The 15001-nt window shown below is 37.5% G+C and overlaps 5 protein-coding genes across 6 annotated transcripts; 3 read left to right on the top strand and 2 right to left on the bottom strand.

Annotated features, from left to right (window-relative positions):
- Positions 1-33: 33 nt before the first annotated feature.
- On the bottom strand, positions 34-1351 carry LOC110847938 (UPF0587 protein CG4646). The gene is made up of 3 exons (XM_022094987.2): positions 1202-1351; positions 706-1115; positions 34-614 (listed from the first exon to the last, which is right to left on the bottom strand). Exons 2-3 carry the CDS (start codon positions 1057-1059, stop codon positions 468-470), a joined length of 501 nt encoding a protein of 166 aa, XP_021950679.1. The 5' UTR covers positions 1060-1115; positions 1202-1351; the 3' UTR covers positions 34-467.
- Positions 1352-1405: 54 nt separating this feature from the next.
- Positions 1406-5603, top strand: LOC110847937 (gastrula zinc finger protein xFG20-1). Its single transcript, XM_022094985.2, has 9 exons — positions 1406-2241; positions 2318-3034; positions 3153-3198; positions 3302-3594; positions 3704-3888; positions 3987-4163; positions 4295-4450; positions 4534-4852; positions 5058-5603. The coding sequence occupies exons 1-9, from the start codon at positions 1548-1550 to the stop codon at positions 5291-5293; spliced, it is 2823 nt and encodes a 940-aa protein (XP_021950677.1). The 5' UTR covers positions 1406-1547; the 3' UTR covers positions 5294-5603.
- A 1299-nt stretch (positions 5604-6902) lies between these two features.
- Positions 6903-7834, top strand: LOC110847936. Its single transcript, XM_022094984.2, has 4 exons — positions 6903-7058; positions 7217-7297; positions 7372-7521; positions 7601-7834. Exons 1-4 carry the CDS (start codon positions 7050-7052, stop codon positions 7703-7705), a joined length of 345 nt encoding a protein of 114 aa, XP_021950676.1. The 5' UTR covers positions 6903-7049; the 3' UTR covers positions 7706-7834.
- Positions 7825-10173, bottom strand: LOC110847934. 2 transcript variants are annotated; one of them, XM_022094982.2, is made up of 3 exons: positions 9691-10173; positions 8949-9623; positions 7825-8820 (listed from the first exon to the last, which is right to left on the bottom strand). In XM_022094982.2, exons 1-3 carry the CDS (start codon positions 9766-9768, stop codon positions 8218-8220), a joined length of 1356 nt encoding a protein of 451 aa, XP_021950674.1. In that variant the 5' UTR covers positions 9769-10173; the 3' UTR covers positions 7825-8217. The 2 variants fall into 2 exon arrangements, with proteins under 2 accessions (XP_021950674.1, XP_021950675.1); XM_022094983.2 differs by having other exon boundaries at positions 8949-9611; positions 9691-10171.
- A 56-nt stretch (positions 10174-10229) lies between these two features.
- On the top strand, positions 10230-12379 carry LOC110847933 (pre-mRNA polyadenylation factor FIP1). The gene is made up of 8 exons (XM_022094981.2): positions 10230-10723; positions 10802-10975; positions 11059-11292; positions 11378-11410; positions 11477-11584; positions 11677-11780; positions 11849-11975; positions 12050-12379. The coding sequence occupies exons 1-8, from the start codon at positions 10514-10516 to the stop codon at positions 12176-12178; spliced, it is 1119 nt and encodes a 372-aa protein (XP_021950673.1). The 5' UTR covers positions 10230-10513; the 3' UTR covers positions 12179-12379.
- The last annotated feature ends 2622 nt before the right edge of the window (positions 12380-15001 follow it).

Genomic DNA, 15001 nt, shown 5'->3' with positions numbered 1-15001 from the left:
GATGAAGTTCTGGGGGTGCACAATTTCTTCATATGCATCATTAATAATGATTCAATTTATTATTATTTCTCCTCATCATGTACATACACAGGTTGCATAATACGCAAAAATATTCATGCAAAATTAAATTCATTGCAAAACTCATGCATCCAGAACTCAACGCACTTAGGATTAGTGAGTTGACTTCAATTGCATTCACAATTCAGATATGCAACGCGAGTCTTTACCCACATTAATAATTGACGATCAAAAGATACTTTTTAAGATGCTTCAGAGTATATGCACATGGTTCTCAAAAATTGCCATTTTTGGAAATCATTTTTAATTTTGCATTACACTTACTCTTTCACAAGAAAGAGTAAGTGTAATGCAAAATTAAAAATGATAATCCAATCCAATCCAATCCAATCCAATCCAATCGTGATATTTTTCTTTGACATACATATTTGTATTTACAAGCCATGTTCTCACTTCAATTTCACAATTTTTGACTTCAAATCGTAAATGGCCACAGAGTCGCCAGACTTTTCATCATAATCCGCCCATTCTTTGTCTGTGAGGTCCACATTTTCAAAGATGGTGGTAGAATTGAGTGCCTTGACACTCCAACCTCCCTAAAATTCATACCAATAATGCATAGCGATAAAAGGTCTAGAGCAATTACTCGTTACTTGGACTCGATATTCTAATTTATGACAACCTTACCCTAAAGTCAAAATCCGTGACCTCCATGCCTCTTCCCTCGATAATTAGGATGGTTTGGAAAGCCTCTGGTTTGTCTTCGTCGTGGATGTAGGGTTTCGTCGAGTCCTCGAGGATGAAAAGGGACACTTCTCGCTGACACCCCTTGCATTTGACCTTCATGTGACACTCGGCATTCCGACTGCCTGATCGTCCCTCCATCACTTCGTTGACGGCGACGTACTGCCAGCGGTCTCCACTTCCCTCCCCACAATTAGAGCACAGCGTCTTGACAAAGTACCGAAAGTCTTCACCACATACTTCCAACTTCTCCACATTCTCCAACCGAGCCGAGATCTGCAACCCCAGCTTCACCATGATCTCCTTTGATCAGATTAAACGCCTCTTATTTCAAAATTGAAACCTGCACCCATCTGTAAATTTCAAATTTCATACTTTCATAGTTCAAACAATAGGTTTGGATGCTGTTCAATAATAAATAATACTGTGCTAAAATTACACGACTATGAATAAAATATCCCTTTAACCACTAATGACTGGTACTCTGGTTTACAACGTCAAAACCTGAAATTTTAAACACATTTTGAGCCAGATTGCTTGGTTAGAGTTCCAGCTTTCTCTGAATGACAACAAAAACACATGTCCAAATGCCCAAGTCCCGCTGAACAACAGCGGGCATCCCATTACTCAAGCCAACACTTTACTTATATTATTAGAGGGTGAGTTCCTTGAAAGAATTCAAGGAATTATATTTATTATTTAAATTGTCAATGTTTGACTACACAATTAAAAGTATCCAATAAAATGTAAAGTGTGTGTGAATTCTATTTTGTACCTACCATACAATGGATGGCCCTGAGGAACCAGCATTAAAATCAAGATCATTTAAATTAGAAGCAAATAATAATAATAATCGCAGCGACCGTACAAATAATTGTGGTCTGTCGAAAACGACGACAGACCTAGCGACTAATAGAGGGAGCAAGGAGGTGGAGGTGTCGTCAATTGTTCAAACTGGTGGCGATGTTGCAGAAGAATCCTCCCCTTCTTGCGCCATCCCGACTATTAACTTTACAGACTTTGTGTCCTTGTTATCTCCCAAGAACGTGGAGAATTGCCTCTGCTGCTCCACCCCCCTCCTGACCAGCCCACCACCCACATTCTTGGCCCGAAAGAGACGACACCTGCTCAAATCATTTTGCGATATCCTCAACCTTCCCTTTCACGATGGAGGAGAGGAGGATGACGACCAGCCCCACAACGCGGAGGGCCAACCAGTCGAGACGGATGACGACGAGGAGGAGGATCAGGAGAAGGATGACGTAGACTTCCCCTTCTGTTTTCACTGTACAAATAAAAAGGTGCTTCTACTCAAAGACGTGCACGACAAGTTGGAAGTTCTCCAGACGCAGTTTAACCAGCTCAAGGAGACCATTCTGCAGGACGTCGTACGAGGTTTTGTCACCAATATTGTGACAGATAGGAAGATTCCGGTGCATGCCATTAGAGATGCTAGGATCTGCGAGAGAATGTATTATAGTAAGTTTGTAATAATACTACAATAATATATAAATGTAGAATTTGTTGACATTTAAGTACATTTGATGTTTTTTAGTGTTCAAACGTCACACCGAAAGAAGGACAAGAAAGGATATAGCCATTGATAGCGAAGTACAAACCGACATCTCTTCAGTATCTACACCGTTGCTGAATCCGTCGGCTGTGGCGAGTTTACTGGAAAATAGTAGTGCAACATTCACCAACAACAAACGAAAACGACCATCTCCAAAAAAGCCAGAATATATTTCCAAAAGTTGGAATAATAGCGGCAGCAGCATCCGGAACTTCTCAACTCTGAATCCTCGTCAAGCTAGTACTAATAAGAGTGGGGGTTACTACAATAATGGAAGAATACAAAATACTCAAACCGTCATTGAAGAATCGATTGTGCCATTTGATGAGAACGGTGGTGGAGGAATGTTTCCATTTGATGAAAATGGCATTTTGAGCACTGGAGAACATGATGCGCCTTATACAGACTACTACAACAGCTCAGTAAAACCCAACTATGTTCAACACTCAACCATTAACGGATTTAGTACGATTGACGAAGAATTTCAAAATGCACTTGGCATCACCGATGGATATGATCATGAATTCCCACAATCTGTAGCTGCATCGAAAACTAGTCCTTTAACTTATACCGACTTGGATAGTGTAGTAGTAGATAGATCTCCAAGTACAGAATTATCAAAATTTGCTCTGGGCGAAGTGTGCGACAAAAGTATTATAAAAGCAAAAATGAAAATGAACGTGGAACAAGTTCAAGGAGGTTTGTATTCTCTTATTCTATATAATTTCTCTAATTGCGTCATCCAGATAATTGAATTAGAAATTCAATGGGCTGTATTGTTTATTATACTTAAAGTATGGCATGTTTTTAATATCAGGTGAAAAGCGAACACAATGCAGAGGATGTGATCGAAAATTTTCTAGGTAATTCACAATTTCTTATATACATATTTGTTGATAAATAATATAGTTCAACGAATGATTAATGCTTGACATAATTACATCAATTTATTATTTACCTGCACAGGAGGGATCAATTAGCATCTCATGAAGAACGCCACATTGTCAACTCAACAAGAATTTATTTTTGTCATCGTTGCGTCGACAAAACTGAACTTATTACATGCAAATCATTATACGTTACTCATTGCATTAATGTTCACGCTATCGAAGACGATGTAGTAGAGTTCTTTTACTTCTGTGATAAAGAAGATTGCAATAAGTCATACAAGGTTCGAGAGGATTTCATAAACCACATAAAATCACATTGGAAGATTGCCGAGTCCAACAACTGCAATGTATGCGACAAAGTTTTTGCAGGTGTGTACGCAATAATGATTTAGTAATCATTATTTGTAGAAGTGTATGTTTGTTGATCCAGTCATTATGTTGAATACGTGATTAATGATTTTTTGGGTTGTCATTTCAGAAAAACAACACCTTGTCACCCATGAAAACGAGGCACATAAGAAAAATGCTGTGTTTTATGACTGCTCATTTTGTTATAAAGGATTTGGAAATGAGAGCGACTTCTCTCATCATCTGTTGTTCCATAAAGTCAAGATACCTGAAGAGCTTAAGCATCATTGTGATAAATGTGGGAAGTTTTTTGAGGTATGTCCTCGGCCTGTTTCAGGCTTCGTCATGTGAATTTAACCCCAAAAAATAGTTAGTTACTGTTGGTCTAATTTATGATATGCATAATATTATAGACAGAAACTAGATTCCGACGACATAATTACTCCGTCCATATTCGTGTCCGGTCAAAAAAGAAATCAAAATCGAAACCCATCATGGATATTGAAAGCCATGAAGATGATTCCATTATCCAAAATGATGACGATGATGAATCGAGTACAGTGCCAGATCAACCAGATTTTCCATGCGAGGTAACACTCGAGTGATACAATATTATTACTGTACTCGAATATTTTATCAATTTATCCTTCCACTTCCTTATTGGGGACCTTTGCTTATTATTACAATCTCACAAACCTATGTATCTAATATTTATTGGCAGGAATGCGGAAAGTCATATTCGACAGATGAGAAATTGAAGAAACATGTAAAAAAGCATCATGACAATGGCAAAAGTAAAAGATCTCGTAAAGACCTTGAAGACGATCCCAGCTCGGATGATGATCTCCTAGATGCGGGACAGGTTGATGCTGATAAGGTTATTTTTAAATGAGACGACTCGGATAGACTTTAAAATATTTACACTATTGCTGAAATATTGTTTTCTCTGAATATTTTTAGGAAGATGATGATTACCCTGATCCTACTGCGAGTAGTAAGCAGAAACGCCATCGCAAGAGTCCTGGCAAAACAACAACAAAGAATACCTTCGTGGGCTTGGGTAAAACGTGTCCGTTATGTCCACTGAAATTTAGACTCGCATTAGAGTTGCGACGACATATGATGAAGAGTCATCGTCAAGAGTACCTCAAACGGGGTCAAGTTCACTGTATCGTGTGTTTCAATATTTTTGACAGTCAGGAAAAATTGGATGACCACTATGATGAGAAACATAGCAGATTTAAATGTCATATTTGTAACAAGCAACATCAAAGTACAGGTTTGATTATTTGAGTTTTGTATCAAATTTAATTGATGGTAGTTTTTTGCTAGACAAATTCTTTCACTGTGTCATTCTTACTCATTTCTTACTTACAATTAGTTCTTTTTTTAAGTTTCTCATTCTGCTATAGAAGAAACTCCTGAACTCCATGGGAGTGAAGGAGCAATATACATATTGTTGACAGCTCTCTTTCTCTTTTCAGCTCTGTTGAAGCAACACATGGAACGACATAAAGCACATCCCTTTGTGTGCAAGCTGTGTGACCAAGGATTTTCTTCCAAAAATAGCTTGGGTCAACATATAACAAAAATCCACAAACCAAAAAAACCAAACGGCTATGAGGATGAAGAACCTGTTAGTCCAGCTAACAGCTTATTGTCTTTTCAGCATGACCAAGATTCTGTTGACCTTGACTCTGTTGATTTGTTTCAAATTTGAGCATCAAAAACTTATTGGTGAATTACATGAACTCTCCAAAAATCATGAAAGAAATACAGTATTTAATTATTTAATAATGCGAACGCCTCTGAAGGACCTCGACCATGCCATTCTTACAATGTTATTATTAGTATCATAATATTTTAATTTAAATGTAGTTTCACAATATTTGTTACCAGTTTAATTATTATTTGTTGTTCATTTGACTTCACATAATTGGAGACAGACAAATCGTCTTCAGTATTTTTGATATTTTAACTACTAAAATTCCAAAGGAATAAATGATCGATTGAACCGGTTTTCAGCCCCACGCTTGTCTAAAATCGTTTGTATCATCAGTCGTAGTACCTTGTACATATGTAATTGCATAGATATTCTTGTCAAACGTAGGATTCAAGCGAACCTTTTTTAATGCCAGGTCTTGGGTGTTTTTATATTCTTGCCACATTTACAATACAAGGACCTTGTTAGGGAGTGTCGAGGTCAATCATTTTTAAAACTTAATAGCATATTACATAACATCTGATGGTATATGTATGCATAAAACTAAAACAATATATCGATATCAGGTACTTTCACTAACGTGAAATAGGGACAGCCTTGCCTACAGTATATTCATAGACACATATCTGATCGTCTGGAATCTACAGAAATAAAATCTTAGATGATACGTCCAGACTTAAAATTTCTGCAGCTTCAGTTATTAGCGATACAAACTGACTACGCTATGTATATTGTTAATTATAAATACCGGTTTTAGCCCGAGCCAGGGCTTATGTACCCGTTATGTCTGTCTGTCCGTCCGTCCGTCCGTCTGTCTTCGCGATAACTCTTTTTAAACTCAACCGATCGACTTGAAATTTTTACCACATCTATATCTACTCAAAAGACAAATCAAGTTCGAAGATGAGCCGAATCGGTCCAGTGGTTGACCGGTGGGGGTCATGTAGGTGGTGGGGTTATTATGAATCAAATTTTCAAAATTGTCGTAGAAAGCTGAAATTTGGTACATAGGTAACTAATGGCTTATAATGAAAAGATATGAAGTGAATTTGCGAAAATTTTTATCTGGAGGGACCCTATGGGGTCACCCAAACTGATTTTTCAAAATCGTTCAATTAAGCCGAAATTTGGTATGGAAGTCGATAACAGCTTATACTGAGAGTTTATGATATACAATTTTGAAAATTTTGACCCAGAGGTACCCGGTGGGGTGACCCATACTGATTTTGCAAAATCACTCAATTAAGCTGAATTTTGGCGTAAAGATTGGTAAACAAATTCTAGTTGTACCCACCCTGGCTCGGGCTAAGCAAAGCTGCACTGTAGGTTTTTAGAAAAGTACTCAATTTGGTTTTTGGTTGGGCCATTGTCCACCATCAGCAGCAGTTTTTTCATCGCCTTCATCATGACTATATTCAAGATCATGAAAGTAGTATCGCATTGCGTTAGAGCAAACTTCAACAAACCACATTTCTGCATATCAAGTGAAAATGCTCCAATTTATTGACACCTATTTATCTCTACTACTAAGACTTTGGCATAATTTCCATTCCGGTTTCAACAAAGTTAACATCAGGCTACCGGAGGATGGGAAACATAGGCTGTTTCTTTATGATCAGTATATGTATGTACATACATGATGATTTTGCCCGACCTGGAGACTGCATATAAAGGCTTGACCAGGGCAGGATGAAGTTTGTCTAACGTCCGTTCTCAACTAATCTTCATTCCAACATCTCTATCAAGCTTCACCATGAACTCTGTAAGTCTCCGAAGTTATTATTTTTAGTTCCGAACGAGGGCCTATGTACTAGGTCCTAGTTTTAGTATGTACGCGTTCCCTGTACAGGCTGTCCTGAGAGTTTTTTTTATTGCGATAAACTTGCGACAATAGGTAAATAATTCTGCCTTCTATCGTAGGTCATTGCTATCCTGTTGGCGTGTGCTGCCGTGGCATCCTGCAATTACGTTGCCCCCGTCCAATACTACATGCCATCTTCCGTAAGTCAGAAACCCTTAAAACCTCTAATTGTAAATTGTCCTGAGAGATTTTTGCTATGTGAATTTGCTTCCAGTCCCACTATGTTCAGCAGCCAAGCAGCTACCAATACGTCCAACCTGCTGTTTCCAGCGTCTCTTCATCCGGTATCCAATATGCTGCTGGAAGTCATCAGTACGCCGTTCCATCCACTCAGCAATATGTCTACAACAAGGTTCCTTCAATCGTAAGGAAATAACTCAATTTAGTGTCCGCTTCTCCACTTTACTACAATTTAACTGACTAATGTTGTTATTTTGTTTCAGTATTACACGTCCCCCGTCATCTCATCCGCCTCTGTCTACAACCAACATGGTGCCTACTACAGCCCATCCCATGTCTATCCATCATCTTACGTTTATGGAAAGTAAGCCACTTTAGATCACGACCATGACCACAGAAAATCATCCATGTTCCATTCATATGCAAATCATATAATTAATTCTGTTTTTACTTCCAAACCAAATTATTAAACAATCAATATCAAATGTGCAAATATACACAAGAAGTGTTTTATTACTGAGGCATATCAAGAGCTTTACATATAACACGTAATAATAATAATTGGCATGCATTCTTGGTTTGGATTAATATTTCATACTTAACAAGGAAGCTGAAAAGAAAGTTCCTGTTGTCCCGCTTCAAATGGAAGTGTAACCAAGAGTAAACACTGAACAGTCTGGAAATTTGTAAAATTATATAAAGAAACATAATATACGTGTACATTAAAAAAATTATTTCCCGAAAAATTTCGGGATGAAAGATGGAATGAACACATCTTGAAGTAGGAACAATACAACATAGATATATGGCCATTGCAGAATATGACAACATCAACGTCGTTAGAAATCAAACGGCAAAAATTTATATAAATTGTCAAGTTTTAGAAAAAGGATTTTGACTTTGTCTTTAAAACAAATAGATCGTCAATTTCTTCAAGGTCCTCTTCAGACTCGGAAGAATCAGACACCCCATTTGCCAGTCCGTGTACATCACGCTTGATAGGCATAATAGGTAGAGGTAGTCCATCCTCGTCGAGTGTTCTATCCTCATCAATTTCCTGCTTAATTCCATAATTCATATTATCCATTGATTCGTAATCAACTTCCATTGCTTGTGGTTCATCCATGGGTTCAATCTTTACAATGTTTGGTATCTTCTTCTTCTTCCTCTTCCTTTTAGCCTTCTTTCTAATTTGTCTCTCACTCGTTTCTAACGCCTTCCGAGCTTTCTTGGCCAGTTTCTCCTTGGCTTCATTCCGTTGGACCCAGAGTATACTGCTTTCATAAAACGAAATAATAATGTGGGGAAACAACGTTCGAAATCCGCTGGCTCGAACAACGATGCAGTTCTCTGGAGTAAGTTTTTCAGTATACTTGGGTGCCTTGTGTCGTACTACGTAACACATGTGTCTGTCTACTTCAATAACTCCATATACTTCTAGGGGAATGAGATGCGTTGGCCACTTTGAGTCAACTAAGCATCCCTGCAATAAATAGTGCAAACTTTTGAATCGAATCAATAGAACATATGTAATAGAAATCAATACAGACAAATCTCATGGATTTTTTAAGTTATGAACTATACTAAATGAATTACATACTACAGACTTACAACCAATTCATTCCTAAAGTGATCCTTTTTCTCATGGTCAATAATTCTACCACCATCGCTGTCATCAGAGTCTACGTCATTGTCTCGCTTATTCAGGCGACTGGATTCATACCTCTCCACCATTTCTTGGCATCCCTGTAAATTGTCAAGTGGTTCCCAAGTATTGTGAGCTGGTCCCCATCCTTTCCACTTGATGTGGTAATGCAACAGTTCTCCATCCTCCGTGTCGATGAATTTTTTTCCAACAATTTTCTCCACGATGTATTCACCCTCTTGGATTTTACCGATAGTCCAGCTATCTGTACCAACAGGCAACAAGGTCTTAATATTGGCCTTGTAACGTTGTTTTTTCCCTCTCTTAGCCGAAGCCGAATAACTGCTGCCTTCCCTGCTGAAACTGGCGTCAACAGAAACAACTGAAGCACACTCCGAGGACGAATAACCGTTCATAAGTTCGGGATGATCATTACGTCGTTTCCGTCCCCTTCGACTTGAACCTTTGCTAGAAACTGGCGAGATAGGAGATTGCTCCAGTGTAGATTCCGTCATACCGGGCAATTGAGGTATTTCTTGGACTCCAGATGACTCCTCATTGTTAATGCAGGATGTTGGATTTTGCTGAAGAGGAAATGATTCCCCTGGTGTTGGCGACCGTGGCGATTTCTGCATAGAACACTAATATTTAACATAATGAGCAACCTCCCTGAGCGTCATGCTTATTATTATGATGATACTAACTTACACTCTCTTGTTCAACCGAATCATCTTCACAAAAGTCCAACTCCTCCTCTATATTTCCCGTATCGAAAATATCCCCCATTGTACTTCCTCTTTAATTATCCAACGCCTTCAATTTGATCGTTTTCCAGACCTCGCCAGTATGCAGTATTCGCCACCTTCACACTTGCAGCAGGAAGAAGAATGTCGTCAAAACGAAACAAACACTCATCTAAATCCGACCTTATTACAAGACTCTTATCAAGATGAATAAGAAAAAATATAGATGAAATATGAAACCATCTCCCTTATCCCAGTACCCTCCTCCCACTGCCGCAGCATAATTTTCCTAAACTGTGTTATCTACCTAAAAACATGTCGGATGAGCAAATTTAAAAAGAAGTCCACTTGACTTGAAAAGGCAAAGAAAATAAATTAAAAATTGACTAGTTGACAACTGAAGGAATCGAGAGTGGCTCTGTTTGGCTCGCGTTAGGAGGGAGAGAAAGCCGGGTGAGAAAAGTGCCAAAAATAGTGATACTGTCGCGTCTTTCCCATCCCATCCTCAGCCCATAATAAAAGTTCAACCTTCATCAATAAACGTGTCTGTCTTCACTAATTCTTCTTCCGCTAAGCTATTTTTTAATCGTTTAATTTCGCAATTATTAATAGTCAAGAATTCCTCAGGAGTTTGTGGGATTTGTCAAATCAGTATTAGTGAAACTAGATAGCGTTCGACACTATTATGCTACGTGATTTTGAGATATAATTTTTGGAATATTTTGTGATCTTGTAAACAGTGAATTGTTACCCAACTATTAATCATAATTCAAAACAAAGAGTAAAAGATGAGTAGTGAAGAAGTACGAGAGGATGACGAGTGGCTGTATGAGGGCGGTCGCGGCGGTGGAGGAGAAGCTGACAACGATACCGCAACCCTCGCCAAGGGCGAAAATGGGGAGGAAGATGGCGACGACGACGACGACGAACATGTTGGAACCCCAGTGGCAATCGATGGACAGGAAAACGGTGAAGAAGGCACTAACACTGGGGCAATGGTAAGTTTTTGTAGTAGTACATCTATGTTAAGGCAATGTTTTTCTGAAGCATTTTAATAATAAATTATTGTTCATTAGAATGACGGTGACTCTGATGAAGATGATGACGACGACGACGATGATGATGACGGTGTCCAGGTGGTAATAGGGGACACTAAGCCATCTGCTGCAGCAGCAGGACAAACTCCGTTCGGGGGGACGGGTGTTGGTGTTGCAGGTGTCAAGCGGCCAGCCCCTGCTCCTGATAAGAAGGTACATACATTTATTTCATGATTTTTTTGTGCTTTCCATGAAAAGTCAGGCTAATATATGATTCATGATTTAAAATATTCCAGGGAAAATTTGCTGTAGAGGACTTTGAAACTCCAGGAACAATTAATGGGAATTTAGCGTTGGAGTTTAGCATTGACGGCTTAGAAGAGAAGCCCTGGAGAAAACCTGGTGCTGACATAACGGATTATTTTAACTACGGCTTTACTGAAGATACATGGAGAGCATATACGGATAGACAAAAACGAATGCGATTCGAGTCTGGGGGGCCTCAGATTATTAATCCAGTCGGGCCGAAGGTAAAATATTATAATGATAATAAAATTCGATTTAATTTACTTATGCTTAATTTTGTAATACTGAATAATATTATGCTTATTATAGCCAGTGGACTCTCGCGGAGTGATTTCTGTAGCCGTAAGTTTTAAAAGAAAATTGCTTATCCTTGTTACAAATTAATATTAACTTTTGAGTTTGTGATAGTTTGGAGGACCTTCCAACAATAATCAAGTGCAAAGTCAGAGAATGGAAAACATGAATAATATGATGAACATGAGAAGGAGAGAAGAACCTAGAGAAAATACTATTCAGGTAAATTGGCATGTTGGCAACAATGAAATTCTAGTACAATTAACTTGGTTTTCATCTAGCAATAAAACAAAACTATTCATTCAAACAATTAGGTTATGACTGCAGACAGACGAGAGTACAGTAGAAAGAATTTCGAAATGGGAATTGGTGGTCCATCCATGCCACCCACATTTAATCCGACAATTCCTCCTCCAAAGTAAGTCCAATTTGAACAACTAGTTTGATAGAAATTTGAGTAACAGATGTGCCCCACAAATTATATAGTTTTCCACCCCCTGGCCATGGCCCACCTGGCCCTGAATTTATAAATCCTGAGTTTTTCAATCATCCTCCACCTCAATATTATCCTGATGAGCATCAAGGTTATGAAGAGCAGTGGATGGATCATCACGTAAGTATACATATTTTTCATATGGTCTACCTTTTGTGTACTAGCTTTTATTAATACCGGTTTTAAACCTTCAGACTGATTCGTGGGATATGGGCAGTGGTCATCCACAAGGCGGATCCTCAGCGATTGTTTCATTAACCAAAGTTCCCAACGTTCCTCCTCCTCCCGGGGATGACGATATTAAACACGAGAGAAAAGACTAATTAATTTTTAAAATTTTAATCTAGAATCCTTTCAACCTTGTTGAATCAAGTTGTATATATCAATCTTCAAAAACTGATTGTCTTATAAAAATAATGCTAAACCTAGTAATCAAAATATTGTGTTGTTTAATTATAGGGTAAAGAATATTTAATATGAATTTATGAAAAATAAAGCGAATATCAGCTTTTCACTCTTCTAAATATTACTTCACAAACAAAGCATTACATTAATAAGTATGTAGACACACAGTGCAGCTAGTACCCTTTATTTGTCAGCTAGTAAGCATCAATCTTATAGTTTTCCAATCAAAAATGTACAGAATTGTGATTTTGAAGTGAAGTTCCTGTCCCCAATACGCACGAGCCGGTATTTACGATTCTTCCAATAGTAACTCGTGGTGAAATCGCATAATGAAATCATGATGAAATTTCCCTTGTTTCGTGACAAGAAATGCTTGCAAACCTGTTGAACAAATGAATTCTGGTTAGTTCAAGGGGTGCGAAAACAATGGAAGGTCTTTGTCTCGTGTGTTCCATACGACGTTGTTCCTTCTCATTTACCCTGATTTGATGGTGGATTACTCATTTTGTGACACCGGAAGTCTGCCTTCGGTTCAGCTCCTTCATTAAACTTGTGTATGAACTCAATCTCAGACTTGGGTTTCAATATGTTGCCTTTGTTATGACAATTCATTCAAATCCCCGTCACGGTTAATTTTGCTTTCCAAGTTGTCTTCAATTTATGAACTTTTGACAACTGATTAAATGATTTTCAAATGCATTCAACGATCCAAGATTTATGAGTGACAAAAACTCTCAACTGTTTACAAGTACTATATACATACATCTAATGTTGATCATGATGACACCAGAGTTGCACAAGAAATTATACAATGTCGAATCTATTTTTTACAGCGGTCGTTAGCTTTATTCGAACCCGTATTCTATTGCATCTACTTTTATCGTATTTAAATAGTTCGTTAACCCCCAAATTACTCAGTGCAGCGTAGAATATACATACATAAGTATTTACCCTTACCTAAGTCACTTCTACTAGACAGACACGCATGAAAAGTAGCAATGCGTGAAGTCAAGCTGTTGTTGCAAACGAGATCAGATAGATGAGAATCCTTGTTTTCATGCGAAACTACGATACTTGGTGTATTTAATATCTATATGAGAAAAGAATCTTATGTTTCATGCGATGCACATGACATTCTCATGAAAATAATGTAAGAATATTTTAAGCCGTACTAAGTGATGAAGTGATTCGATGCAGCAAATTAGAATTATGTAACACTTTCTGTGTGTGTGGGATGCCGCCAATTAACGATACGTTTGGGCAAGAAAGAATTATTTACGGAAGTCGTAGCTGAGTGGTTCAGGATTGTGTCCCAATACGAGGAAATTTGTAATATATGTATGTACCACCATGTGTACATACATATTTATGTACATTATGCTTGCATCCCCACGAATTAGACCGTTTCATCCAACTATCCATTCAAATTCTATTTTTTTAACATGATGAAAATGTGCCATCGTGATCTGACTCTGACATTCAACTTATAACTTGTTTGGTTTACTCCTCACGTTATGGCTTAATTTGCCGTGAATCGAATTTATTTTGTAATTGTGCACCATAGATTAATTTAACATATGTCCATCCATTCAACGAATATTTTAAACTCAAGGCTGCAGTAGTAAATATGTAGATGTATCCTTTTTACACTTTTGTGCAAACAAATTGATTACCCTTCGTCAGCATAATATTTACGTAGAGAACGGAAATTTATTTAACGACCTTTCCAAACAGAGCTAAATTCACTTTAAAACCCTAAATCCAATGTCAATTTTAATTGACGCATTTTCAATTAACCTCCCACTGATTGAGTGAGCAGAACAAGTTTCAATTAATTTCTGCAAATCACTAAATGTCATGAAAATGTGATTTGCAATGTTTCGGCACAAATGGTGCTTATTTAGACATGGTTGATGATTGTAAATGCATTTGGACAGATTAAATGGAAAGAAGGTGTGGAAGTAGACATTGACACTTTGAAAGTGGATTAATTTGCAGGACGTCATTTCCTTCTGTTGTATTTATCAAATTAGTAAGAATGTAATCCAAACACGGTGTTTGTACATATGTGTTGCATGTATGTATACACATATTGCAAATGCATACTTTATTTCGGTTGCATTAAGTTTTGTACATCCAATCCCAAACAGCTTAGATTCGGTTGTGTGATTAAAGATTTTGTGTAAGGCAATCAAGTTACTTGAAAAACATGTGCATAATAAATTGGAAGGTCGTTAATTTTGTAAAGGTGAAACGTATGCCTAATTCGAGGAGTTGAAAATGATCCACTCTTAAATAAATGAATTGTACATAACGAATTTTCTTCAGAATTTCTTCTTGGGGATATTAGTATTTTCAAAACAATATTCTGAAATGCATGTACATACATACACTAAGGAGACACCATAATATAAATAAGCTCTTCTTATTAAGTAATGGAAAACGATTTAGTTATTATTAATAACAAAATAAACGTATTCCTTTTAGAGGGTTGCATGAATTAATGTATGCATTATATTAATTACAGTGTCGGACAGATGTCTACGTCCACATAGTCGCGTCAATTTCATTTTCAAATTGTCACTGAACTACTGAACCAATTTTCATCATTGATATATCAAATTCTCACAAATTTAACGTAATTTCATAGCACATTATTAGTTTTCCGCTAAAAAATTTATTTTAGGCCAGAGATGTATTTTAATTCAAAATGAAAACAATTGGATGGACAAAAGTCAACG

The sequence above is a fragment of the Folsomia candida genome, unplaced genomic scaffold (genome assembly GCF_002217175.1).
Source record: "Folsomia candida strain VU population unplaced genomic scaffold, ASM221717v1 Fcan01_Sc003, whole genome shotgun sequence".
NCBI classification, from domain to species: domain Eukaryota; kingdom Metazoa; phylum Arthropoda; class Collembola; order Entomobryomorpha; family Isotomidae; genus Folsomia; species Folsomia candida.
Note: the sequence above shows the minus strand (reverse complement) of the source record. Positions and strands in the feature narration are given on the sequence as shown.